The 27,653-nt window shown below is 36.4% G+C and overlaps 1 protein-coding gene across 1 annotated transcript in view; it reads right to left on the minus strand.

Annotated features, from left to right (window-relative positions):
- The window catches only part of Nalcn (sodium leak channel, non-selective), a 213,227-nt gene that overhangs the window by 115,794 nt on the left and 69,780 nt on the right, over positions 1-27,653 (minus strand). Inside the window, exons 10-12 of the mRNA XM_042697164.1 lie at positions 16,818-16,949; positions 4,590-4,757; positions 1,868-2,059 (exon numbers count right to left, since the gene is read on the minus strand). Of these exons, the coding sequence (XP_042553098.1) occupies positions 1,868-2,059; positions 4,590-4,757; positions 16,818-16,949 (492 nt within the window). The remainder of the gene's footprint in view (positions 1-1,867; positions 2,060-4,589; positions 4,758-16,817; positions 16,950-27,653) is intronic.

The raw sequence follows: 27,653 nt of genomic DNA on the forward strand, positions 1-27,653 counted from the left end.
CAGGCTCCTCCTTAGTTTTATGGAGTGATCTGAGGTAAGACACTGAGGCTCCATCCCACCTGGCCTGCCATGGTCCTAGGCCACGTACCTCCATTAAGAAGCCTTCTTGCTGGGATCCAACTGAAGCCTTCTGTTCTGCTTGGCTCAGTACCACTTATGCCATTCCCTTCACTCTTTCACCTCCACCTCTACCACCACCACCACCACCACCACCACCACCACCACCACCACCACCACCACCACCACCACCACCACCACTACCCCTAGACATACAAGGGCAAAAAGGTTTTGTTGAGGACTTCCCAGCATGGAATGGAACGACTCTACCCTTGACCACTGCAGGGATCCACCAGCCCTTTGCTTCATGCTGTTTCACGGGAAACATGGGGACTCTGTCTACTTTGGCAGCTGGCCCAGTGCGGTGACTGAACAAAAGCTTGAGTGTGACTTCCACTGGTTTCTTGTCCTCATGATTTCATTACCTCAATAACTGGCAACATAACACCTGAGGAAGGTCAACCCTGGCCCCAGGCTGATGCTCTGGGTATGGCCTTCTTGCCCCTCCACACGAATCCTTGCTGCTGTCCTCCTTAGGGTACATCACTTCACTCTTTCCTCACTTTCCCATTACAGCTAAAGGTGATTGCAGTTTCTTCCAGCCGAAGTCCCTCTGCCCAGGGTCCTCCTGTCAACCATGGACTGACTGTTCTTGCTCCTTTATAATAACTGTGGACTTTTTGTACATGCTGCCCAAGATATGGGACACTTCCAGGTTTCACTGAGCTACACCTATGATGATAATAATCCAACAAACCTTCCTGGCCTTATTCCTCCTGGCTGCAGGCCTTTTCTGGGCACCTTGTGCCTGCTTTCATCAAAACCAGGAGGGCCTCATATTAATTCACTGGTCACCCCTTCAATGTAGAATTTCTTGAGGTCTGGGAACGTAGTGACACTTTTCACCTTGAGATCACCTAAACTTCTGAGAAGCACCCAGCGATAGAGATGTGTGAATGAAAAATTTGCATTGTGAAAGCAAGAATTACAGTAACACTGGTATGGAAAACACAATTTAGCACAGAATTAAAAGAGAAAGATTTAGGAGTGCAGTAAAAATACCCACCATTTGACCTCAAAGTTTAACTTCCAAAACTATATTTTATCCTGTTTTTTACTCCAAGATGATTCTTTCCAGAAATAGGCCTGACTATTTTAATTTGTGGTGAAAATAGATACATTCATTGTCTTAGTCATTATACTTCTAAGTGTCTAAGTTTATAAGGAGTTGAATTTCAGAATCCGTCTGGTGAGGGGCTCAATCTTCCACATGAGTTCTGTTTATGACGTGATTGATTTTAACTTCCTTTTTAGTCCAAGTGAATTCTAATGAGAATGCAGAGGATAAATAAGATGACCTTTTAAAAACATTTCAAATTTGAAGACCAGACATTTTCTTATATTGACAAATCCAAATTTTCCTTTTAGATTATGCCTGAAATAAAGTATCTGAGTTTAGAAAAAAATTCCTCTCACAAATGCAAAAATGACCATTTTGCTTTAAAATCCTGTTATATTGCAATTTATAGGTGTGACGAACAATAGTTCCCACTTTTACTTATTTAACATTTTGGCATCTGACTATATTATTTCCTGGAATTTTAGAATGGATATATACTATGACCATATTGAAAACATACTCTGACACCTACACTCCGCTGAAGAGACCATTCTAAACATTAAAAAATAATTATCTCAAGTTATTAGAAATGCAACAAGGCTTTTGAACCATGGCGAAGTGAAATCACTTTTATGAAAATCATTACTATGAATAGAAGATAATGACTTTAACTGAGATTTTAATTCTTACCCTTGGAAAAGTCGTAAATCTGTCCAGTTCTTCAACAAAGCAGAACATCTGTAAGCTAATGGCTGACATGACAATCAGGAGGCTGGCAGTGAAAACAACCAAACTCCCAAGCTTCTTTCCAGGGCCAAATATCTTGTATACAAAGTCTTCCAATGCAGGTGAAATCTTAATAAGTCGAACCACTCGAAGTACCTATGAAGAGAGATTAAAAAAATATCGCTTTAATCATTTGTTCACAGTTTTAATGGAATCCATACTAAAACATCATTTTCTTCATAAAACATCATTTTACCTCATAAATACCATATCTTTCCACATGAACCGTACCTGAAATATTCATCTAGCTCAGAACACACCACAGGATAAGTCCCACAGGAAGGAAGACAAATTGTAATTAATGAAGTGTTTTAACATGTCACGTTATAATAATTCAAAATAGGTTATGAACTGTAATATGTGCTAGTTCTCTAATGCGTGAAAATCTAAGAAAACCTTTAATTCAGTGTAAGTTATAGTTAATGTTTCATAAAATTGACCTCTCTAGGTATTTCACATTCATAGAGACATGGGAGAAAAATCAATCTTTTATCAAGGAATTTTGATTTCTGGCTCAGATTCCTATCCCAATGTCCATTTTTTCTCCTACTTCCTTGAAAATAACAGAAATTCCTGGAAAATTTCCTTAGCAATTGGCTCTTGGGCACTGAACCCACTTTCCAGCCTTGGTACTTTCTCTTGGCAACTGGACTCATCTTGTGAACTAGGCTCAGGCTTATGGGATGTAGAAATTCATCACTAGCATAATTTTATAGTTAAATATGATAGGTACTATAGCAATTTTTAAATCCTGAATATATTTTATACTGTATCTTTGGTAACACTGGCAATAATATTTTTCTTAATTTTTCTAATTTAACAGATTTATACTAACAACATTTTTTAAGTCTAGATAGAAGCATTTAAGAGCAGGTAGTGACATGCATATTTGATGTGTTAGTTTTTCCATGCTGTGACAAAATATCAAAGATAACTTAAAGGAAGGAGGATTGATTTTGGCTCTCGGTTTCACAAGTGTTAGTCCATTAGGTGAGGAGGATATGGCAGAGTAGAGCAGTTTACCTCATGGCTGCCAGGAAGTAGAGGAGAGAAGCGCAAGGAGAGAGGAAATGAGAGAGAGGAGAAGAGAGAGAGACACACAGAGAGATAGATGCAGTGAGAGAGAACAGAGCAGGGGAGAGAAGAGCTGGCTTTTTCCTTTTCCTCTTAGATTCTGTCCTCTCCCTTCAGCCTATGGGATGGTACTGCCCGCACTATATTTGATTCTTCTTCCTTTAGTAAGATGTCACTGGAAATGCCTGAGACACACCCAGAGGTGTATTTTACTAATCTCCCAGGTGCTTCTCAAGCCAAAAACATTGATGCTCAAGATAAAAACACTAACGAACATTTTTAATGTGCATTTAACCATATTATGCATTTGAAAATATATATAGAAAAACTCACATTGTGACAGATTAGAGATAACATAAAAATGACAAAATATGAGATAGAAAAATGCTTCTATTTCATATGTTTATACTAGGATACCATACTTGCGTACTTTATCTTTTTACTTAGAATTTAATAGAGCAAAAAGCATATTGCTTCCACTTAACAATTACAATGACTATAACTAATAATTATAGTCATTGAATAATTGTTAAGAAATGAGATTCAATATATCCCATCAAATATTAGAGATGCAATTATAATACCAAATTACATAATAACAAATTATAATACCTTTATATTTAATCATTACAAATAAAAGAAATAGACATTTATAAATAATGTGTGGCTAAGCAAATCATGTAAAGGTGGATTTTACATATATAAATTCTTATTATTCCTATTATAAACCATTGTTAAGCCAGGATATTGACAAAGCCAGGATATTTACTTGGAATTTATTTCATATATACTTCTTTAAACTTTGTGCCAACAACTTTCCATTATGTAAAATTTGCTAGTCAAGTACAGATATATTATGTCCATATATTATTACATACAACTAATTTTGGAGGAACAGTGTCTTATTATCAATTTTCAGAAATGTTTTGTCTGTTTTTAGGTGTCGGGCTGGGCTTTAACTCAGAGCCTTAGGCTATTGCTTGGCTTTTTCACTCAAGTCTGATGTTCTACTACTTAAGACATATCTCAAATTCTGGCTTTTTTTTTTTTTGGTTGTGAGGTCTGAACTCTGGGCCTGGACACTGTCCCTCAGCTCTTCAGCTCAAGGCTAGCACTCTGCCACTTGAACCACAGCACCACTTCCGGCTTTTTCTGCTTATGTGGTACTGAGTAATCGAACCCAGGGCCTCATGCATACAAGGCAAGAACTCTACCACTTAGCCACCTTCCCAGCCCAAATTCTGGCTTTTTGCTAGTAATTAGAGATAAGAGTCTACCAGATTTGTTTGTCTTGCGGCTTCAAACTGTGATTCTCAGCTCTTAACCTCCTAAGTAGCTGGAATTATAGCTGTGAGCCTCTTATGCTCAAAATAAATTTTTTAAAAATAGTTATTTTGATTTATAAATGCATTGTTTCTGATATTAAATACATCACTGGGCTTCTGCCAATGACATATATCTGTAGTATATGAGTACATATTATTGTTAAAATAATATGGACTTCTATTTACCCTGGAAAGAAACAAAGATCAATAGGTAGTATTTTTATTACCTGGAAGTATGTGAACTGAGAATGATAAAGATCTGGATACACATGAAGAGTAGTTCCAATGACCAGGAGCAGCTCAAATTTGTGAAGAGATGAGCTAATATATCCAGTGAATCCCAGACACCATATCTTCAGCAGTGCCTCCAAATCAAAAAGTACAGTAAAAGCCACCTAGAGGAACAAAGATACATCAAAATCCACATCCCTAATTAGTTCATATATTAGGCAGTGCATGAATTTCAGCCATAATTACATGTACAGAGGACTCCATAAATAAAAAATGACATTTTATTTTAAAAGATACATTTGGAACATACTGCCTAGAGCAAAGTTATCTTAGAGAGTTAGGAAAAATGTCAGATTTTGAATTTCATGAGTGGTATTATTTCTTTATTATTTACCATTTGTTAATTTTTTTGTGAGTTGTGGGGCTTGAACTCAGGACCAAGGTTCTATTCTGAGCTTCTTTGTGCTCAAGGCTAGTGCTCTACTCCTTGAGCCACAGCACCACTTCTTGTTTTTTGAGTGGTTAATCATAGATAAGAATCCCATGAGAACTTTACTGCCTGGGCTGGCTTTGAACTGCGATCCTCAGATCTCAGCCTCCTGAGTAGATAGGATTACACAGGTGAGCCACTGGTACCTGGCTACAATTTGGTAATATTTAAAAAAGAATTCAATTTATTGAACTTCTATAGATACATAGATGCTTGGAGAACTATTTTTAAAGTGTAACTATTGTAAGCATTACAACTTGTTTTTACTAAATTTCTCTTGGGTGGGGTGATGGATCAAGATGCCCTGTGTACATAAAGGAACACATTCAAATGAAATCCTTTTGTAAAACCATGTGAAGGCTATATTGTGTTCTACATGCTATAAAATGACATATATTACTGCCATAATTGAACCAAGTAAAACAGAATATCATCCATCTCCTTGAGTACAATGACAAGTTGAGAAATGGGAATTCAATACCAAGAAATTTATGTGGGCTTGCATGCATAAATAACTTAAAATGTTACTGTTATTAATTAATGAATATATAGTTGATATCACTATGTGTACATTTAACCTTTAATTTCTCATAAAAATTCTATGTACTATTACAAATACCAGCAATAGAAAATATACACATAAAGATAATATGTTCGTTTTCTTCTATTTGTCTTATGGGCAAGAATTCTCATTTTGAAAGAAGGCTGTAACTGGAATTAAAATATGCAATATTAGATTAACTTGTAGTTAAAGAACATAAGGTGAGTATTGGGTTAGTTTTAATACAGACACCTAAGAGGATTCCCCATGTTTATTGGAAATAAACTCAGGTCTTAGAAATCTGGAGGAGATTGGTGATTTCTTAGAAAAGTCATGAATAGTCAAATTGAGGGATGATGTACAATACTTAACAATATCTAGAGTTTTGTCTATAATTACTAAAAGGATTGTGCCAATGTGGTTTTTCTAAATCTTTTTTAATTGCCAAGGTGATGCACAGAGGGGTTTCAGTGATATAAGTAAAGTAATGAGTACATTTTTTTTATTGTGAGAATACCGTCCAGAGGAGTTACAATTACATGGGCAAGATAATAAGTACATTTCTTATCAAGCATTGTTGCCTCCTCCTTGTTTCCCCTTCCCATCCCTTCCCATACTCTTCCCCTTCCCCCACCTGATCCTCCCCCCACCCCCACCAAAGTTGTAAAGTTCGTTTTTCGACATAACGACTTGTACATCTCATTGTTGCAATGGGTCCACCTGTATCCCTAGTTAAATATTTGTTTTTTTTCCTTTCCCCTCCACAAATTATACCAACATCATATACAGTGAAAGCATGGGTTATACCGTGGGGGAGGGACATATAAAGCAACAAAGAAATCATCTTATAAATATGTTAGAAACAATTGCATGAAAGGAAAAAAAAAATAATTGAATATTTATCTTGGGTTCATTCCCCTAACATCAACTTATCTGACCTTTTCTGCTTGACTCAGACATATACTAGTTATTGTAAATAAGGGAAACCATGGGACCTATGTTTCTTTGGGCCTGGCTTACTTCACTTAATATAATTTTTTCCAAGTCTTTCCATTTCCTAGCAAATGAGTACATTTCTTGTCAACCTTGTTACCCCCTCCCTCAATTTTATCCTACTTTCCCTTCTCCTCCACCCCCCAAGTTGTACAGATCATTTCCAACATATTATCTGTTGCATTGGTTCCCCTTGTCCTTTGTCTCATCAATGTGGTTTTGTAGTACAATGTAGAACAATCTTTTAAAAAGCTAAGTATTGATCCTATTTTTTAAAAATGGATATAGAGAGGATCACAGTTCAGGGCCAACCCTGAGAAGGGGGAAAAACACAGACCTCCATCTAAAGCAAAATGGGGGTTACGTTGTGGCTCAAACAGTATAGAACTGGCCTAGCCAGCCGGAAGCATTGGGTTCCAAACAAGTACCAACCAACCAACCAACAAAAAAGCCTCAGTAAGCACCAATATGTGCAAGAGCGGTTGGGTGAGTTACTCTGGAAATGGCCAATGGCTGAATTTCTTAATGATTCCTTCCAATATGAAGTATCGTCCATCCATGAATCAGCAAGGAGATGATTGACCCAAAGGAATGGCGAACGCTATGGAAATTTAGCTGATTACTCTGGAGATATGAGCATGGTTGTGAGAAAGTTTTGGAGGGACATAGAAAGGCAAAGCAAGCCTGCCATTGCAGGGGGGGTGAATGAGGGTGTGGACAGCAGAGGAGGAAATTTATTAAATGCACATCATCTGTAAGCGAAACAAGACTATTCATTTTCTGTATCAATATAGTCATATAGTAGTTGCTGAACAATGATATGGAAATAACAAGAATCTTTTTAAAAAATTTTCAGTCTTTCAAAGATTCTTCAGTGCTCATATGTAATAGTTGAAATGGGTCTTGGTACTTAATTCCTACCATGCTTAGGAACTTTACCTCTCTTCCTATTTCACTTCGAGAGGTTCAGCCTTCAATTCATGAAAGCCTTTGATAATCATTATTGGTTGATCCCTGGAAATAACCCTAGATATTAATGCAAACCTGTTGAGTACTACTGAATAATATTTTATTTATATTTTTCATCTACTGTGATAAATGAATTTGGCTGGTAATTTGACTTTTTGCATATCCTTATTTGGTTTGATCAATACTCCTCTGCTGTGTCAATCATATTGTAGGGTTTCTGTATTTTTTCCTTACAAGATATGTAATTTCTCAAATAAACCCACAATGATCGACTTTTAAAAGATTACACTGAAAACCACTTTGGCACAGTCCTTATTGTAATTATAGGTAAAATGCTCCAATATTTTATGTTAAGTTTCCTATATCATCCATCAATTCAACTGTTTGTTTTTCCAGGTAATCATCAATCTTCTCCAGATTTGTAAAACCTGTATTTATAGTACATTCTTCCAAACACAACTGGTTCTTTCAGGGAAAATTTTGCACTTCTAATGTCCCTTTCAGTCAATCTTGTGGCTGTTTTCACTACCACTTGGGACCCATCATCTTCCCTCTCCCCCAAAAGACTTTTGCTGCAAAAAAAGTGAGGACGCAGGTCAAAATGAGCTTGAAAAGTAGGTTACTAACACCAAATGTCTAAAATACATACCAAAAGACCATTATCTAGTTAAATATATGTACAAGCACATTACTAATTTCACATTGGTTATTATGAAGAGTGACAGGTTAATGAGGAGAATGAAACAACATGAATATTATTGCAATACTTTATTTGTAACTATGAAAACTGAACAATGAAACTTGTTGTAATTGTTATTGGAAGGGGAGAAGAAGGACAGGATAATGATGAAGGCAGTGAGAATGATTAGAATACATTGTAAATGGAAATGTAACAATGCAATCTTATCCTGTATAACTAATGTAAGCTAATAAAAAGCACAAAAAGGAAAACAGATAGAATAATATATTTTGATGACCACAATCAAATGTGCAGGTAAACTATACATTATTATTTTCACTATGGGAAAATCATTTTTCAAACATACTCAAATAGACTACAAGAGATTTAGCCAACTATTGTGTTTAAAGATACATATTCTCATTAATTTTCCTATTGGAATTCCAGATTCTAGATTCTCCTGTGATCAACTGCTTTGCCTTTACCCTAATTTGTTTTTAGAAGCTACCACAGTAGCACTGGAAAACATAATTAACTCCAAAGTGGTAATATTTTACTGAAAAAGAATAAAAATAAGCCTAGTGTACTTGAATTATGGGTTAGCCTGCCAAAGGGAAGGCTATGTCAGGATTTATAGGAGGGGATTAGGAAAATTAAATTAGTTTGAATACTGAGTAATTATTTTAGTGTAGGTTATGAGGTTTGGAATAGGATTTAAATTCAAAAGAATATAAGCGATTTAGAAATACCAGGGTAGAAACAGCCAGAAAGCATGCTTTAGGAACCCCCATTGTCAGTGGGAAAACCCAGAATATTTCAGTGAACCCAACCTTCACAGTAGCTGGACAGGGTAGAAATTGTCAGCATCTTGCAGGATGGGGTATCAGCAGAGCCTACTTACTTAGCATTTTCCAAAGAAACACTTGAGCAAGTATCTAGTCCTGGAGCTTTCTGCAAATCCCAGACAACCAGTAGGCAGACTGTGGAAGGGTCAGGATCCACTTGTCACGCCTGCTCCATTATCATAGCCTTCCAATGGATGATGGGCTAATTATCTTATGAGTGGACCTATGAGACAATACAGTTTGGCTAGGGCTCTTGTAGGCCTAGGGCTAGGCTCTTGCCTTTCACCCGTGACGCCCTGTGCCTCCTTGGAACTTTGCCATCAAGTATTCTCTCAGGAGGGCCTAACCTCATCTAACCCTAATCACCTCCAAGGGCCACACCTCTAAATTTATAGTTAGCTTATGTTTTTATCCATTTAACATCACATTTCAAGCCGAATTTTGGAGGTGACAAATCTTGGTTTGCTCTCATTTTAGCTGAGTTTAACTAATATTTACTGCAACACAGTTTTATGAATTCTTTAGACTCTTACATTATTTAAGTTTTCTTTTCATTTTACAATACCTGGTTAGCTGTCATCACTGAGTTAATATTCGCAGGAACAGACATTCTATGAATTCTTTAAGCTCTATACTTTGATACTTACATTAAAACCTTTTCATTTAAAAAGAACACATGACACTTGATATATACTATACCAAATCCTTTTGTATTCAAGAAAATGATCAATATGAGGTACAGATTTTAAAAATTAAGCCAGTTTTTATTCAAAGAAACAATATCATATTTGTTCAAAAGACAGCATATAACTTGTGGAAAGAGAATTTTTAGAGTAAAAACTGAGCAAATTCCGTTTAAAATAATGTTGAAAAGAACTTGTAATTGGATCAGTGAGGTTGCAGATAAAGGAACAAGATGATCGCAAAAGTTGTCAAGGTAAAGAGAAAAATACAACCAAATGGAAAATGGTATGCTTAATATAAATGGAACAATGGAAATTGCTCTGGCCTTTTAATTCAATGAATAATGTATGAGCATTCATAGGTGACGAATCGTAAAGGAGCTTATTGTGCCCTGCAGGCCTGTGAAGATCAAACAGTAGAGAAATTTCCTATGTGTGAGAAGATACATGTGTTATAGTTTCTCTTTGACTTCAAAACCATAACGGGGCTGGAGAAAATATCATAAGAGAAGATTGTAAGAGGAAACTCTAGTCTCTTAGGTGAAATACACTTTCTAGGTGAAATACAGTTTTTATTTAATTTCAAAATCATTGTAGGGTTGGAGAAAATATTGTGAAAGAAGTTTGTAATAGGAAGCTCTCATCTTTTAGGGGAAATAAAATTCAAAAACATCAAAAAAAATGATACCGGCATCATTCTAGTGCTGTCTGTAAGCCACCAATTCTGTGGTGAACTCAGAATTCCAGAGTGAGAAAGTAAAGTTTGGAGACGGATCAGTGAAGAGTCCTGATTGTCAGTATTGTTTTATTATTTTATCTAACATGACAGTTTCCCAATCCTTTAGAAGCCTACAAAAAGCAATGGTCAGAAGAAAACTAATTAAAGTTTTCCAAAAAATAAATAAAATTGAACTTGATGAGAATGCCAAAGACTGCTGCTGTAGCAAGATGCGCTACTCTATTAATTTAATCATTTCTTGTGATTAATGAATTCAACTATAGGAGTTGTATTTTGTTGGAGGTAAAATAAATCATTTTTAACATTTTTCCATTTTAACAAATATTATAAAAAGACATGTCATCAGAGGAACAGAGAAATTGCTTTTTTAGAAAAGATCACTATCTGTAAATTGGGGAATGAGTCTACCTTTATGATAGCCCTTATGATTCCAAACACATTGCAGTCACAGATTTAAATCAAAACAACACTTGAAACCAGAGAGACATAAAGTTCTGATCAAGGCACATTCTTTGTTGGTCAGAAATGCAATGATGCATGTTGGGTTGAGAAATAGTCCCTATTGGACATGCTCCTCTCTCTGTCCCTGACTTTATCATTGAAGAACATAGAATGCTTGTTAAAAATTAACCTCATGATCAGAAAAAGAGCCATGCTCTTTATTCAGGTAAATCCAGAAGAAAGCAGAGTATGTTCCTGTGGGTAATGCTAGGAGTACAAACAGAACTGAGTTGGGGCAATATAAAAAGTTCTGGTCTCTTTTTCACACTATTGGTTTCCTATATCCCTCTCATCAGTTTATCTCTGCATTATTCCCCTTCCCTTCCTTTTCTTTCCTTCCTTTTTATCTTTGTGCCCATACTGGTGCATTAATTCTTGCTTATTCTTGCTTGGCTTTTTCACTCAAGGCTGGCACTCTACCACTTGAGACACACCTCCAACTACCAGCTTTTTGCTGGCTAATTGTAGATTGATCTATCTTTTCTAGTTTGAATCAGGATCCTCAGAACTCAACTTGGCTTCCTGAGTAACTAGGATTATAAGCATGCTCCATTATTGTATTTTTTTTTTAAAGGGCACTTTGATGAAATTGCTCACCATGCTGTGCCAGTAAGTTTTTTTGGTTAAATGTATTACAGACTTAGATCTTATATATTTTCATATTATATAGATTGATAGAGGAGAAAATAATGTTATAATTCTATTACTTATCATTAAGAAAAATTTAAATCTATTTAAAATATAATTTTGCTTGTTATGAGTTTCTGGGCAGTAATGTTATCTTCTTTTAAATCAAAATGAAAAATTTAAAGTTTTTATCAAATATCAGTCTTTACTTGTTCATGTTTATGCATGAAATAATGTTCCTGTTGCTTAACTAATTCTAAATTTAGATTAATTAATTCAAAGTAACAAAACAATTCTTCAGCTTTGAAACAGAAGGTAAGCAGCGTAACTTATTCTTAAAGGAAATCTTTTTGGACTCTAAGTTGACTCCTAATGGGTGCAATGTTTTATTTTGGAATTTCTAAATAATTCATTCTGGAATATGTAGAAACCTATAAAAGAAATTACTTCTTTAAAAGCTTGTGGCCTTTTGTGATCTATTTTAAAAATATGCTTTCAAACGATTACATAATGCTAAAATGCCTTAAATACAGCATCATTATGGTCCATAAACTTCAATTGCTGTCATTATAGCTGTTTTGTGGATTAAATGAGATAATGAATTCCTTAAAGCACTTGGTACATAAAAGGCCCTCCCATATGTGGCAGCTATTACCATTGTTAATCTTCATCGATTTGAATTTAACATGTGAGAATGTTAGTGGAAATGTTCCTTGCTTCTATAGCTAAGTCAAGTTCCAGCCTAGTGCTTACTTTTGTAAATAAAGTTTTATTGGAACCAAAGCATCCTGAGACAACATTCGTTTTTTTGCACTGCAGTGTCATAGTTAAGAGCTGAGACAGAGCAGGTGGTTTGCAAAGCCTAAAATGTTTTCTAATTAAGATAGTTTGGTGACCCTTGGCTTAAACTCAAGTTTGTGTGTGTGTGTGTTTTTTTAATAAACTCTTAAGAAAGCTTGTTTTCAAAAACAAGCTGTACTCACTTGAAACACGTTACTTGGACTTGTGTGCAAGTTTCTGATTCAAGGAGAAGTAAGAATTTAATTTGAGTAAAGACCAAGCATGTTTTCAGAAATGCACACAGCCAAAGTGTACCGATCCAGTGGAATAAATTTGGAATCTTTAATGAGTTCAAGAATAAACAACAGGATATTTATTGTCTATTTGATCTAAGTAAGTAAGTCACTATCACATACTTGCTTTCTAGGATTTCAGAGTTGGTTAGTGTATTCATTGGCATCACTTTACTGATATAAATTGTTATGTAAAAAGTTATATTTATGTAATGTATTCACTAAGTGAGTTTGAGACTAAACGTGTACTCAAACCATTTCCATCAATGCCACAGACATGTGCCTTTCCAATATCCTTTGGTCACCTTCATTGTTATTATTATTGTTATTATTATTACACTTTTAGAAAATTTTACATGTGGATTCTACGTAGCAAACTCCAGATCTGACCTCATGACAGTTTATCATGTCTACTTTTAGTGTGCTAGGGGTAACAAATATGAGGCATACAATGTATACTAGTTTTTACTATGCTGTCTTGAACCTCACTTGTTTTGGAAAATGAAATGGAAAATGAAAGATGGAAACTAAAAGGAATATACCCATGGACTCAACCCATGCCATTAAAACAGTAAGCAGTGAACTCTATCATATAAGCTGCTTAGTTTTTTGTAGGAATTTCTTACAGCATGATGATCAATTATCTAATACATATAAACATCACTAGGAAAGAGATGAATTTTGTATCTACAAAAATTGTGTTGGCCTCAGAGCACAATCCTCCCACCTAAATGAGATGACCGTAAATAAGCTTCCATGACTGGCCCTTGCTCTTTTATGCTCCCCTTATTTTTATTTCCTTTCCTAACAATCTAGACTTCTTGGTCTTCATTTAAACTCCTTTATGAGTCACTCAGACTCTTTTTAATTCCCTAGTGTCTCAGATCAATCACACTATAAAAATCCACTAAAGCCAGATCTATTCAAGCTTCCTTTTCTCCTTTCTTATACAATTTCTTAAAACGTCATCTATCTTTCTAAATTGGTTGGAAGCATAGAGCCCTGTGGGGACTGTGCCTGGCTGCAGGAGATTTGACTGGTGTGCTTGAAACATGAATGATATCAGTGGAAAACCCTGTTATGTGGTTGTTTATTCTATGTCTGAGTAAATACATAGGAGTATGAGTGTTTGACCATCTGCAGTAATCCTGTCAAAAGCCAGGAGGAGTCCCTATATGTACTTAGCTTAGTGCATCCTGGTATCCTGAAACTGTAAGGAAACTACTTATTGTAGGGCACCATGTCCTTTTCTGAATCCATAAAAGCAGAGGGTGGGGAAGATGTCATCAGTTTTGTCATGTCTGTGATTTAAACACATTCCTTGCCCCAAAAGTGATATTGGAATACTAGTTATTTAATTTAAAAAATTCTGAAATACCACTGCATGAGAATTTCTCTATATGTTGCCCCAGAATCTTCTGGCTGGAACTGGTACACTATAAATTTATAAGCCTCAAGTTCATTTAAATTCATTTAAATCTTCAATAGTGTATTTATTATAGATTTAATTATTAGTACTTTTTGGTCACTCTTTTCTCTTTGTACTCAAGCTTTCCACTATGCAGTCATTAGCCTGGATGTACTAGGATTTTCCCTGCTTTCTAGATTATAAAAACCAAGGGACATCCTCAACATTGTATCTTTGTGTCAGAATTTTGCCAGGAAACATCATTCTTGGTCCATGTTTCTATCACCATTCAATGACAATCCAATTGATTGTGGGAAAAGTCTAGGTGTAATCTCTTTTTTCAGCCCCATCATTACTATTTATGATCTACATTTCTTGCTGGACTATAAGTGTAATATAATAGGTAACCAATAGTTAAGTGTCACATCATAGACAGTCCTCAACTATGCGAGTTTAGGACTAATATTTTGTTTCAGGAAAGAACCCTCCATGAAGGAGGATATTCATAAATAACTTCCAGTTTCTTGACATTCACATAGATATTTATATTAGTGGATATATGCCATCATATTTTGGCAGAGAAATTTAATGTAATGGTTATAATGTGAATTATTATCAGCTAAGTCGATTTTAAATGTGTTGGGAAAATTCTGGAGGCCAAGGAAAAGTCAATTCAATGGCAAACTAATTTTTCTCCCATTTTTAAAAGCATCAATTTGTTGTACAAGGGGTTTCATTCTGATGTGTCAACATATGCATGCGAAACACCTTAATCAGACTCACCCCGGGCCACTCTTGTCTCGTATCCTGTTTTCTCTTCCCAAAGCTGATTTCAATAATCTTCACTGTTTCATGTGTCCTCAGGCACATTAAGTACTTTGGCCCTATGACCTTGCCTTAACACCTCTCTCTTTCCCCTTCCTCTTCCTCAGACAGGACCTGTTACACATTCCTTTCATTCATTTCCCTTACTGAAGCCAAATTGTTTGAAGGAGTTTCCCCTTAGTATGTCATGCATGCATATATGGTATATTAATCAGATTTATTTCTTGAGTCCTTTGATTTTCCCCATCTCTACTGCCCCCTAAATTATTTAACAGCTTTCATTGAATTTTATTTTTCTGTTTTCATGTATTTTGGTATTATTATTTACTTTCTAATAGAGCAAGCTGATTTTTATGTGAAAATGCTTTTGTTTTGTTGTTGTTGTTGTTGTTGTGGGGCTTGAACTCTGGGCCTGGGTGCTGTCCCTCAGCTCTTCAGCTCAAAGTGAACGCTCTACCACTTGAGCCACTGTGCCACTTCTGGTTTTCTCGTGATTTATTGGAGATAAGAGTCTCATGGACTTTCCTGCACTGGCTGGCTTTGAATCATGATTCTCAGATCTCAGACTCCTGGTAGCTAGGATTTCAGTGCCCAGTGAAAATGCTTTTTTAAAAAAAATAAAAAATAACTCTGATTTATTTTTGCCCTTTAAATAGCTTTTTCTTTTCTGGTACTGGGGCTTGAACTCCCTGAGCTCTTGCTTAGCTTTTGTTTTTGCTGGTCTCAGGACATGAACTCAGCACCTGGGTTTTGTTCCTGAACCAATTTGTGTTCAAGGCAAGCACTCTACCACCTAAGCCACACCACCACTTCCTGCTTTTTCTGAGTAGTTTATTGGTGTTAAGAGTCTCATGAACTTTTCTTCTTGGGTGCCTTTGAGCTACGATCCTCAGATCTCAGCCTCCTGAGTAGCTAGGATTACAAGTGTGAGCTACCAGCACCAGGCCTAAATACTTTTTATATATGGGATTTCTTAAAGTGTAGCATGGCTGTGTGTATGTATCTCACTTATATGCCAATCAATATCTCCATAAATATATAATCACTGAAACTGATAGCTTTTGCACCAAATGAAAAGAGCCACCTCTGGATATCATCAAATATATTCAAGGATCAAAGATTACGAAAGGCACTCAATGAAGAACAATTACTACTCGGAAACTCTAGTACAATACATTGGATGTTATTGAGATGCTTTCTGAATCACAAACCCTACCTGCTACTGATGCAGTATCTTTTCATTTCAGTTTTATTTTCTTTTTAATTGACACACAATAATCATTCAAATGAATGTGATACTATGTGATGTTATAGTACTTGTATTCATTGTGTAAAGAGCAAATCAAGGTAATTAGCATATCTATCACCTCAAAGTTTTGTCCTTTCTTTGTGGTGATTGGAACTTCTGGCCCAGGTTTTACACCTCAGTTTCTAGTGCAATAATTATTGTACTAGCACTTTCAATTTCTCTCCAGCCTCCTCCTTGGTGTTGTTGGGCTGACTTGTCTATTTATAATCTTCTAAAGCTGTGCTTGCTTATATGAATAGCGAACAAGCTAAGGCAACATGAGAAAGGCAGAGAAAATGGAAAGGAGGTAGGAAAACAGCAAGAGTGCCAGTAAGACCCAGGGAAAAAGGGTTACCTTGGCAACGAGACATACTGTGGAGAAGATTGCTCAGGCTCATGGTGACAGGAAATGAATCAGACAACACAGTGACCAGAGGAACCACTTATGAAGCCCACAATGAACTGACTTCGGTGGCAGTCAAGTAATTAATGTACTGAAATTAATTTTCACATTCATGAGAGGCTCTCTCCTGGGCTCACCATTACCTTAGCCAGCCACTCACCTCTGCAAGGTAGAACTCATCATACTGTGATCTGAATCTTTCTCCTTTGTAGTAGTTACTGGCTGCCACAATCACATCCACGGTCACCATGCTCAGAATAAACATGTGGAACACTGATGACCGCATCATTTTCTGAGGAGGCAAAAGAAATAAGCTCTTAATAAACACATAGAGATGCCATCATTAAATGTAATTCATGTGCTGAGACCTTGAGTAACACCAACTGGCACAATGCTCTGCATATAGCCCTGCTTCCCAGATGACAGCATAGCCCTTTCTACTGACAAGTTATCAACCAGGCCTTTTACTTCAAAAAGCTAAAAGATGACTAGAAAGATAGCTTCAGAGACCTTCAGCTAAAAACGAAAAATATATTTCATTTAATTTTTATACAACTTGTATCTTAATTCTCATTGATCCATTAAATGAGTTTTTAGCCTGCATGTGTGGATAATTTTTTTAAGCCAACACAATGAAATAAATATTACTTTATTTTGTGACAAGAGGGAGCATGGCTGACCTTGAAGACATTTTAGAAATGGTCAGAAAACTGGAAAAGTGGGAGAAACTGAAATACTATCTATAAATCTACCATCTATCTATCTTCAGTTTCTCTTTCATGTGTGTGTGAGTGTGTGTGTGTGTGTGTGTGTGAGTGTGTGTGTGTGTGTGTGTGTGTGTGTGTACTTATTGATTCCATAAATATTTTTGGGAAATAATACAATTTATGATCATGATAATGGTTGATATCTACGTTACACTTATTTTATTCCTTGAGCTACTCTAGGTACTTTACAGAGATTGGCTCAGTTCATATTCATAACAGTCCTAAGAAGTAATTACATTTTTAGGACTAAGGACACTGGAGCTCAGAAAAGTGAAATAACTTTCTTGATATCATGGGAGTTGAAGGTGGATCCAGGATTTGGACTTATGTCGTCCCCAAATCTATCTCCTGTATTCAGGTTGAGATAAATAAGTATTCAAAAATTTATGGGCTGGAAAGGTGGCTCAGTGGTAGAGAGCTTGCCTTGCATGCCTGAGGCCCTGGGTTCGATTCCTCAGCACCACATAAGCAAAAAGAAAAAAGCCGGAAGTGGCGCTGTGGCTCAAGAGGTAGAGCGCTAGCCTTGAGCTGAAGAGCTGAGGGACAGCGCCCAGGCCCAGAGTTCAGGCCCCACGACCGGACCACAAAAAAAAAAATTTTTTTTAATTTAGTATTATGACAGTTCCATGTACTGTTACTATGTTCCACATTTTATACATACATGACTCCTTTCATTTGTTTTCGTTCCATAGTCCTCTATAGTAGGATATATGACTCATGTTTTACAGAGCTCAGAGTTACAGAACCAGGTCCTACACCTAAGCTTGTTTAAAGTGTATTTTGTAATTGAGGAGTAGAGAATATCTAAACAGAGGTGATGATAAGAGGTTACAGACAACAGAAGAAGTGATGTCCATGTTTAGGAGCCAAGCACCTAGCCAAAAACACTAAGCTTCATTCCTCTGTCCTACTGCACAGGGCTAGTGGTGCCACACACCTCTTCCTGAGGCCCTGTTTCTCTCCCATATGGTTGGGCATGTCATACGCTCTTGCCATTTGATGTGACCTGGAAACTCTTCAGCTTGCAGAAGGATAAGGAAATTAGGAAGCTTGTTTCCAATACTGTCTCCAGTCATCTGCATTGAGTTTCAGTACAGCAACATTGCCACTTCCTTGCCTGGTGACAGGGTCAAAATGGCTAGAGCCAGCATTCCACCATTTATGGATGCTGTGCCCTGTGGATTTGCTCAGACATCTCAGTACCTTGGTTTTCTTCTCAGTAAAAGGAACGTAAAGGTGCCTGCTCCAATCTTAAATGGGTCAGCATTGATAAAGTGCTTTGAAAAGTGCTAGCACATTTCAGTAAAAATTAGAGAATTCTGTGGGTATTTCTTTTTCTGTCAGGAATGAGAAATTAATTTTCCCGAGTCAAAGAATTAACTACACTGTGCCTCTGAATGAGTGCAGAGCCAAGGGATAAAACAGTGATAAAGTTCCAATCAACGGGAGGTGTCAGAGCCATGGGAAAAACAGATTTAATTCAGTGTGGTTCCATCTCACCCCAGCTGTTGAGGTATTCCTACTTCCACTTGCCTTTATTTGAAGGGTTATATAAAATCAAATTCCAGGACTGCCAATCAACATGCACTTGAATTCACTTGGAGGAGCGACTGACCTTCCTAATAAAGATGAGCAAATTGCAGACAAGTTTCTCTTCCTATTAGAATTTCGATTGTTATATAGTCTTTCTTTGCACTGAGAGAGTTAAATTCCTTAACTATTATTCTCTCTCTATACTCTTTTCAACATAATGTTCCATTAAAAAAAACATTTCAACTGATTTCCATTTCATCTGCATGACAGGAAAGACACAACTTTCTTTTTCTATTTTCCTTAGCTGTGTATTTATGTCTTAAGTAAACTGTTATTACTGAAAGGCCCAAACAAAGCTTTTAGCCATGGCTGTCAAAAAACTTTTAAATTGGTTTTGTAACTGTCACAGCTTCACTTTGGTGCTGTCATTGTAATTAGGCTGGTTTTTGTCTGAATGTCTACATGTCTCTGTTGGTATAAAGTCATTAAAATAATCACCTACAATGGATTTTGATATGCTATAATCACCATTGCTTAGCTGACTTTCTCCAAGGTAATAACTTCCAAATATTAAATAAGAATTAAGGTGATAAGTATGTACAGCAGCTAAATTTAAACATTAAAACCAGGAACTCCAGCCCTAATACTAGAGCTGGTGACACAGGCACTTGAACATAATTCAGTTCAACCAATATTTGAAACTGGCTTTCTTCATTTTCCATAATGTAAAATGGCTGGTAACACTATTCTGACTCATGCTTATAACATCTACAGGGGAGCCTAAATCTGTACCTTCCATTTCTTTTTCCTTATAAAAATTGAAGAAAAATGTTCAGATTGAATCAGTGCCACAAAAGATTGTCTACCTTAAGGTTTCTACATTTGCCTTCTTCAACATGAAGGTATAATCTACCTATGTATTTATGTAGAGCTGCACACACACATACGCACTCTATAGACATTTATACATATGTATGTATATGGATGTGCATGTGTTTATAGTTCTCTATATATTTAATATAAGGCTTTTCAGACATATGCATTTCACTTTTTTAAAAAGTTCTCTTTAATTGCAGTATCATTTTAATTTACATTAAAAGAAATTACAGACAAGTTCTGAATGTTTTTAGTTTGGCTTTGATCCAAAAACATCTTGTTTAGGTGACAGCTGCAATTATCAAAGTATGAAGAAGAGACTAGAATAGAATTATCTCCAAGACATAATAATCTGTCAGGAGCCTTTCTACTGAAGCTGTGGTTCCTGAACCAATAGCACCCTGGAATCGTATTAGAAATGCAGAATCTCAGACCCCACCTCAGACTTACTGAATCTAAATGTGCCACCTGTTCCCAGGTGATCTGTGTGGCTAATTCAAGATTGAGAAGCATCTTTGTAGAGGATGAACTGGGTAACCTATAAAATTATTTGCCACTTTACAATTATGCGATTCTAAAATGCTATCAAGATCAAGGGGAATATAACAAATATAGATTATAATGATATTATGATAGCATATTAGGATACGCCTACACAAAATTGTATGTGAGACTTATTCACCACACATCCCTATCAAATTCCAGGTCAAGAATAAACTACATCAGTAAGAGAAAGTACTTGCTACTTTCCCCCCTAACTTTTGGGGGCTTTAAGAAGATGCCATCAGACCCTTTCATAAAGTCAAGGGATTCAGAGGGCTTTTAGCAGTTGGAAAAGGCAAGAAAATGGTGTTTTACCTAGCTTTAAATTTCTTAATTTAAATTGATTAATTTCTAAAAATCTAAGCTGATACCTTGTTTTTTTTGCCCAGTGCAAACAATTTTGAACTTCTGATCTGCAGAACTATCACATAACAAATTTGTGTTGTTTTATATCATTAAACTCATAGAAATTTGTTTTAGGTGCAATAGGAAACTACATTATTGACAATGATTTTTGTAGGACTAGCAAAGCAGCTCTTTTGTGATATGATTGCATGCCAATGCTGTGTTATAAAAGCCTACCTCACCAAAGAGTTACATTCAAGGAGACTTGCCAGGAGGGTGTACTGTAAAATTTATTACTACAATTGAAACATTATACCAACTATGGCTTTTATCTTGCTTCATATAAGAAAGTGCAATGAGACAATAGGTCTGAAAAAAATGATACCGAATCCAACTTCAAATAGAAGAAAAAGAAAGATCCAATTTTTTAAAAAAATTATTATTCAGTTTTGAGCTTTCCTATCAAATGATAGCTCTCAAGGTACTGTAAAGTCTAAGCTAAACATGGCTAAGGGTCTTCATACAATTTAAAATGAATAGGAACAATATCTTTTTTTTATCAAAGTAAGAGAGTTTATTTTCTGGAGTGCTTGACGTGTGCTACATTTCATTTCAAACATTACTGCATGCTGATGTCATAACATAATTTGATCCTCAAGAATCATGTCAAATAAGTATTTCTCCTGTTTCTTTGTCATATGCAAACGTTTCTCAAAAAGAATAAATAATTTTCCAAGCCCCACAGAGTTAGAAAGCAGAATCAGATAGTTCAAGACCAAAGAAGATGCTCCCTTGAACTTGTTTGAGCATTTGAGAGTATTTATACACTAGAACCCATAAGAGGCAGTTTTTCCCTAAGGATTTACAGCATGACTCTGACCTTGACTTAACCTCCTAGTCACATGGGTTATTCACAACGGAATGGATATTACATCTATATCTTTAGATTAAAACATGATTCATACGTGGGAATAGTTGGCCTATAATCTTGTGCAGAGTAGGCATCTTGAATGCTGTTATTCTTGTATACCATATTGGGAAATCACTCTAAGAATTTAAAGCTACAGAAACAACTAGTGACTTATGGATAAGAAGGTTTAACATGGAAAATCAAGCAGAAGAATAAGAAATTTTCAGATAAACCATAAGAATTTATAGACTTTCAAAATAGACTTTCATTTTTAATGGTATACAGGTTTAAGTACTTTACGGGAATTCTATTAAATTTTCCAGGTAATAAGGAAATAATTCCTTAAAGACTGCGAAGACACCATAGACAAATATCCAACACATCACACTGGTGGCTTCAGAGGACACAATGCGTGTAACTCGGGATAAAGAACCGTACAGCTCAATCTTTCTTTTGAGTGCATGAAACAAGGTTTCATCCAGGTGACACTGCATCATTCATGAACTCAATTTTGCATTCTAATTGTATTTCAAAATAAATATTTGGAGAAATAAACATTTCAAAATAAGCATTTGGAGAAAAAGCAATTATGAGGGGGAACATTTTAGATATCATCTTGCAGGTGAGCCATGAACATAAGAACAAGAATATAATAATGTAATGGACCAACTGCACAAGATCTAAAATAAACTTCCCATTTGCACCCTAGTGCATCCTTATTGGGAAGACATCTGACTGCTTATCATTTTCATAATCAAAGTGATGATGAAAGTGATTCCATCTAACATAAAGAATTTTTTTGTTTCAAAAGTAATGCATTTACTGAAAGCAAAGTCTTTGGAGGTTGTCTCTTCCACTGTACTGTTCCTGGCAAGCCAGGATATAAAGACACACAGTAACTCTCTACAATGGCAGTGGTCTACAACATACCCTTCCAGTTGCAACACTACAAACAATCTGATCTTTGTTTGAAGTTAGGGGGGGGGGGTAGAAAGGGAATCCTGAACATCTGGAAATCAAGTTGTTGGAATAGAAAGGAGGAGTTTCATAAAAATAAAACACTTTTATAGCTTGACCAGCATGAGAAGAGCTTCTACTCTACCAGGAAGGATAGATATTAACATTATAAATTGATGAGCTGATATTTGTAATGGTTAGTTAATATCCCCCCATTACCAGCTCTGACTCCACAGCACAAACTGTATTTTCACAAGAAGGAATAAATTTCCAATGGAAAAGAAAAAGTGCTAAGTTGGACTTATGATATGAATCCAGTGATTTTAGACAGTTTCAAGTTTCTTTTACTCTGTATGGAAGAGCCTGGTGGCTTCCAATTGAATCATTCTGACTGTATTCACAGCCTTGGCAGTATCTTCCACACTGACTCAGACTCTGAACTCAGTCTCATATCTTGTTTTGGTCTGGAGGACTTGTGTGGTCTGGGTCTTGCTTACTCTGGGGATTTGGAACGTAGCTTTGGTGCTTAACTTCCACAGTTTTTGGAAGCTGGAGCCGTAACATGGACACTCCATCCTGTCTGCTTAATGTTAGCTGTGGACCCCAACATCTTTTTATGCCATTTGAGAGGGAGCCAAGCCTAGGAGCAGAGATGTGAGCTGATGAGTAGCTGAGCACAGATGCCTGAGTGAGTTCGGCTGTGATCAGCTGTGATGGGCTCAGACCACCACCGCTATTCATGACCAAAATTTAGCAACTGCTGTAGAAGCCAGAGTAGTTTCAACGGTTGTTAACCATCCAGCTACCACAGCCCTTCTGACCCTTCCTTCCATGGAGCAGTGCTGTGCTCTGAGTACTGGGAAATTCATCATACTAAAAAAAAATAATAATAATACACCATGGGTGAAGGGAAGACCCTTAATGGATTTTCAAAGGTTCTCGGCCTCATTTTTCTAGGTTATCCAATATACATACAATCTCCTCCTAGTCAAAGACTCATCACAACCCATAATACCACAGCAGGCACATCCATATGATGCTCTTCTAAGTACTAGGAGCAACAAAAGCTATTCTAGGCATGGAGAGACTGTAATTAAGACAGCAGCGATCTGGCTGTAGAAGTAAGGAACCTGTAAAATGAAGCTTTTCCTGTTACCAGTCCAATTAAATTGTCTTTCCTGAATTGATTTAAACCCTGGTACATTTTATTTATAAAAGCTTCAATCGGGGCAAGATAGTCTTCCAGAATACATACAATGTCATAATGGACAGTGGTGAAGTACACCAACTTACAGAACACTGCGAAATGTCTCCTTGCTTCCTCGCACACTGTGGCTATGTATATATGGATTAGTGGAAGAAAAGGAAAGCAAATGTCCCTACATGATTTTTAACTATCAACATTAAAAAAATAGAAATGAAAATGCTAAAATCATAGCTTTTAAGTAATGTGGTGTTGACCTTATTTGGCTGAATAAAGCTCAAGGCATTAGTTCACCCATGATTTTTTCCTTTCATGCTCCCTGTGTCTAGAAAAGCAGTGGTAAACAGGAGAGATTACTCCATTATTTTTTTTCACTATCAAATTTTGGCATGTATGTGTGAGTGCCTACACAAGAGAATGCTAATTAGCTGATTTAAACAATCCACACTGTGTATGGACTTCAAGACAACATGAGGTGTATGCATGCATACAATCTTACCTGTGGCTAAATGTATAAATAAAAGTGAATTAGTAAAAAAGGGGGGGGGAAGAAATATACTTCTAAAACCTAGGAAGGGACGTAAATGTGGAATGAGAAGCTGTGAATGCCTGGACTTCAAGTATGTGTGCAAGGAGACCTCTTGGAAGCTGGTTTAGCCAGGTGGCAAGGCTAGATGTGTGTATGCCAATGATAGTGATGGCTGTCTCTCTGCATTGAGAGCTCTATTCCTTCTCACATCCTTTGCTCTGTATTTCATGTGAATCAATTCTAATACAAAACACATTTGGTGAGTCGATTCAAATACGCATGAAACTCTGTGCTACTCTTAACCCTGTTTTTCAGGTAAGGAAACTGAGGGTCAGGGAGATGTAACGATTTTCCCCAAGTACTCATTGGTCACTCTGTGTTAGTGACACTGTGTTGTTTTCTCATGGGGGTCTGTGAGTATAGATGAGGTTAGTTTGTGGAAGGAACTTAAATTCTCCTGAGCTCTATCAGTTCTTGAAATGATCTGCCAGTTTGCCGGAGGGTTCATTAAGAAGACAGACGTTCTAAGAAGTGCCTGACATGTCATGTCCGCATTTGAAACATACTTATCTCCAAGTCTACCTCCTCCTAATCTCTCTTCAATGGAAATTTTCTCAAAAGGCATTAAAACTCCACATGAATACTCTCTCTCACCCACAATTTGACCTACTTATGGGAAGCGCCTATTACCTCTGTTCTTCACAGAAGGTGCACCATGAGATGCTCACAGAGGGAAATTGAGCTGGCACACACCAGGTCTCGTGTATACCTTCATTTTCTTGTCAGAGTCTTTCTTTATGAAAATAGATCACTGGGTGTGTGCATGTTAGAAGACGGCTTGAAGTGTGCAGCCACATCTGTCAAATTGTCAAGGATGAAAACTCCTGCCTGAGAGAGGAAAATGGCTAGTCACAGCAGTAGCTGATGAATGTGAGCCCTATTTAATCAAGCTCTGTTTATCATACTTTAGAGTGACCCCTTCAAGCAGATGCTGCTTACATAAAAGTAGCATTTAAATAGCTTCAGAGCAGGTTTGCTTGAGGCTAATAGTCAATTAGAACATTTTGCCTTTTTGAGACCCATATTCAAGAAACTTTCTAAAATGGTCATGTAACACCACATGAAATACTTACTGCCACAAGACAGTAGGGAGTAAAATATGTATCTATGTCTCCAAGATTAATATTTTGTATTTGTCTTCATATCTGCTATTTTGATGTCTCCTTACTTAGGTAGAAGCAATGCAGCCTTTAGAAATACACAAAATGTCTGAAAATCATTTAGAATAATCATCATGGAAGTGGGAAAATGATGTAAGTAAGCAATCTGCAGATTGCTCAGGAATTGATGGCAATTCATAAGTGGCCTATGAATATATATATATATTAAAAATTTGACATTTATAGACTCTAATCAGAGGGATGCAAATATAATATTATGAGGTGTCACGTTGGGCCATGAAGTAGAAAAATCTGATAACAAGGGTGAAAATGGATGTAAAACAATGAGAACTCTTTTAAGAAGCAAGTTGATGTAAATAAAACATGTGGCACTGTCACCGGGGAGCCACTTGACTGTATGTCCCAAAAGCTGAAGGTGTTCATATCCTTTAACTCAGCATTAACTCCAACCATACATACATATTACCACAATTCTCACATCTGGGTATAAAGAGACATAGAGAAGCAGGGTCATAGAAAGTTGCAATAGCAAAAAAGGAACTCCAGGTCCACAGGTTGGAGAATAAATAAATAACCAATTATCATCTATTTTTATAAAAAGATACTGTACATTAATGAAAATGATTAACTGGGTACCAGTGGCTCACACCTGTAATCTTAGCTACTCAGGAGGCTGAGAGCAGAGGATCATGGTTCAAAACCAGCTTGGGCAGTAAAGTCCATGAGATTCTTATCTCCAATTAGCCACCAAAAAATTGGAAGTGGTGCTATGGGTCAAAGTGTGGTAGAGCACTAGCCTTGAGTGAGTAAAACTCAGAGACAGCACCCAGACCAGGTCTTGAGTTCAAGCCCCTTGACCAACAACAACAATTTAAAAAAATGAAGTGATTAAAAATAGAAGAAAGACTGCCCAAAATGAAATTCCCAATCCCTAATTAGCTATGTGACATTCAAGTTACTTTTGCTGACTTGTGCCTTTACCTCGTATCTTCAAGACAGAGATAATACCTCTAGCTAGATTTATGGTGTTCCTGTGAACATTAAATAATTTAACACATAAAACATCATGAACCTAACACATCTGTGAGTGGCCAATAAATGATAGCCATTTTTATTGATAATGGTGGATAGATAGATATTCTTCATTAGCTACATTTCTAAACTATTTTGTAACATTAAAAACTGTAATGCAATAAGTTAATATAGTATTTTAAAATGATACCAAATTACAAATCATTCATTTATAGATGCATGAAAATCGTGTGGTGTTTTCCTTAAAAACTCTATCTTACATGAAAGGACTTGACTTGAGATTTAGGTCAGAGAATAATAGCCATGTTAGCCCTTAATATCTGTATAAAGTCCTTAGACTTAAATGTTTGATACAACAACTGAGGTGAAGTCTCACTACTTAACACATATTAAAGGTATATTCTTCTCCAGCCATTGCATGATGCTCATGATCGTAGATGAGTAGTGGCTCCTGCAGACAGAGATAAAGTTTTCAGACAGGATTAAGACACTTTGAGTATAGGCTGTAGGAAAACAAGATGGATGGTTCGTTGTGTAGATGGGCCCTGCATTTATTGATTCAATCAACTGCAGACGAAATGGAAACAATTGCACCTGTACTGAACATAGGTAGACTTTTTCCCTTGTAATGATTCTCTAAACAATCTGGTATTATGTATTATAAGGCACCTAGAGATGATTTAGATTATACAGAAGGCTGTGTACAGTTTATATGCTTATACATTTATATGAGAAACGAGCATCCATCAATTTGGGGATTCAAAAAGGATCTGGCCTGGTTCTGATATCCCACTGATACTCAAAGATGACTCTACTCTGCTTAAGTAAGTAGACCTGTAGCTTCCATTTTAGGTCTTATGACCTATTTCTTCTCACCAAAGTCTTCCTTTTTTTTGTGGCCTACTGAAAATGGTTTCTCTCTGTTCACCTTCACCCATGGAAGCTTTCTTATGGGTTTTTCAGACCCTCCTGATTGAGATATCACTAAATTCAGTCACAATCAGCCGTGTTGGGTAATATGTAAGAACAAGGAGAAAGCTAGAGTATTCAAGGTGAGTAAATAAACAGATGTATAGATAGAAATAGAAATGGAAAAATCATGTGGTCCAAAACACAGAG

The sequence above is a fragment of the Dipodomys spectabilis genome, unplaced genomic scaffold (genome assembly GCF_019054845.1).
Source record: "Dipodomys spectabilis isolate Male_0828 unplaced genomic scaffold, ASM1905484v1 ptg000215l, whole genome shotgun sequence".
Taxonomy (NCBI): Eukaryota; Metazoa; Chordata; class Mammalia; order Rodentia; family Heteromyidae; genus Dipodomys; species Dipodomys spectabilis.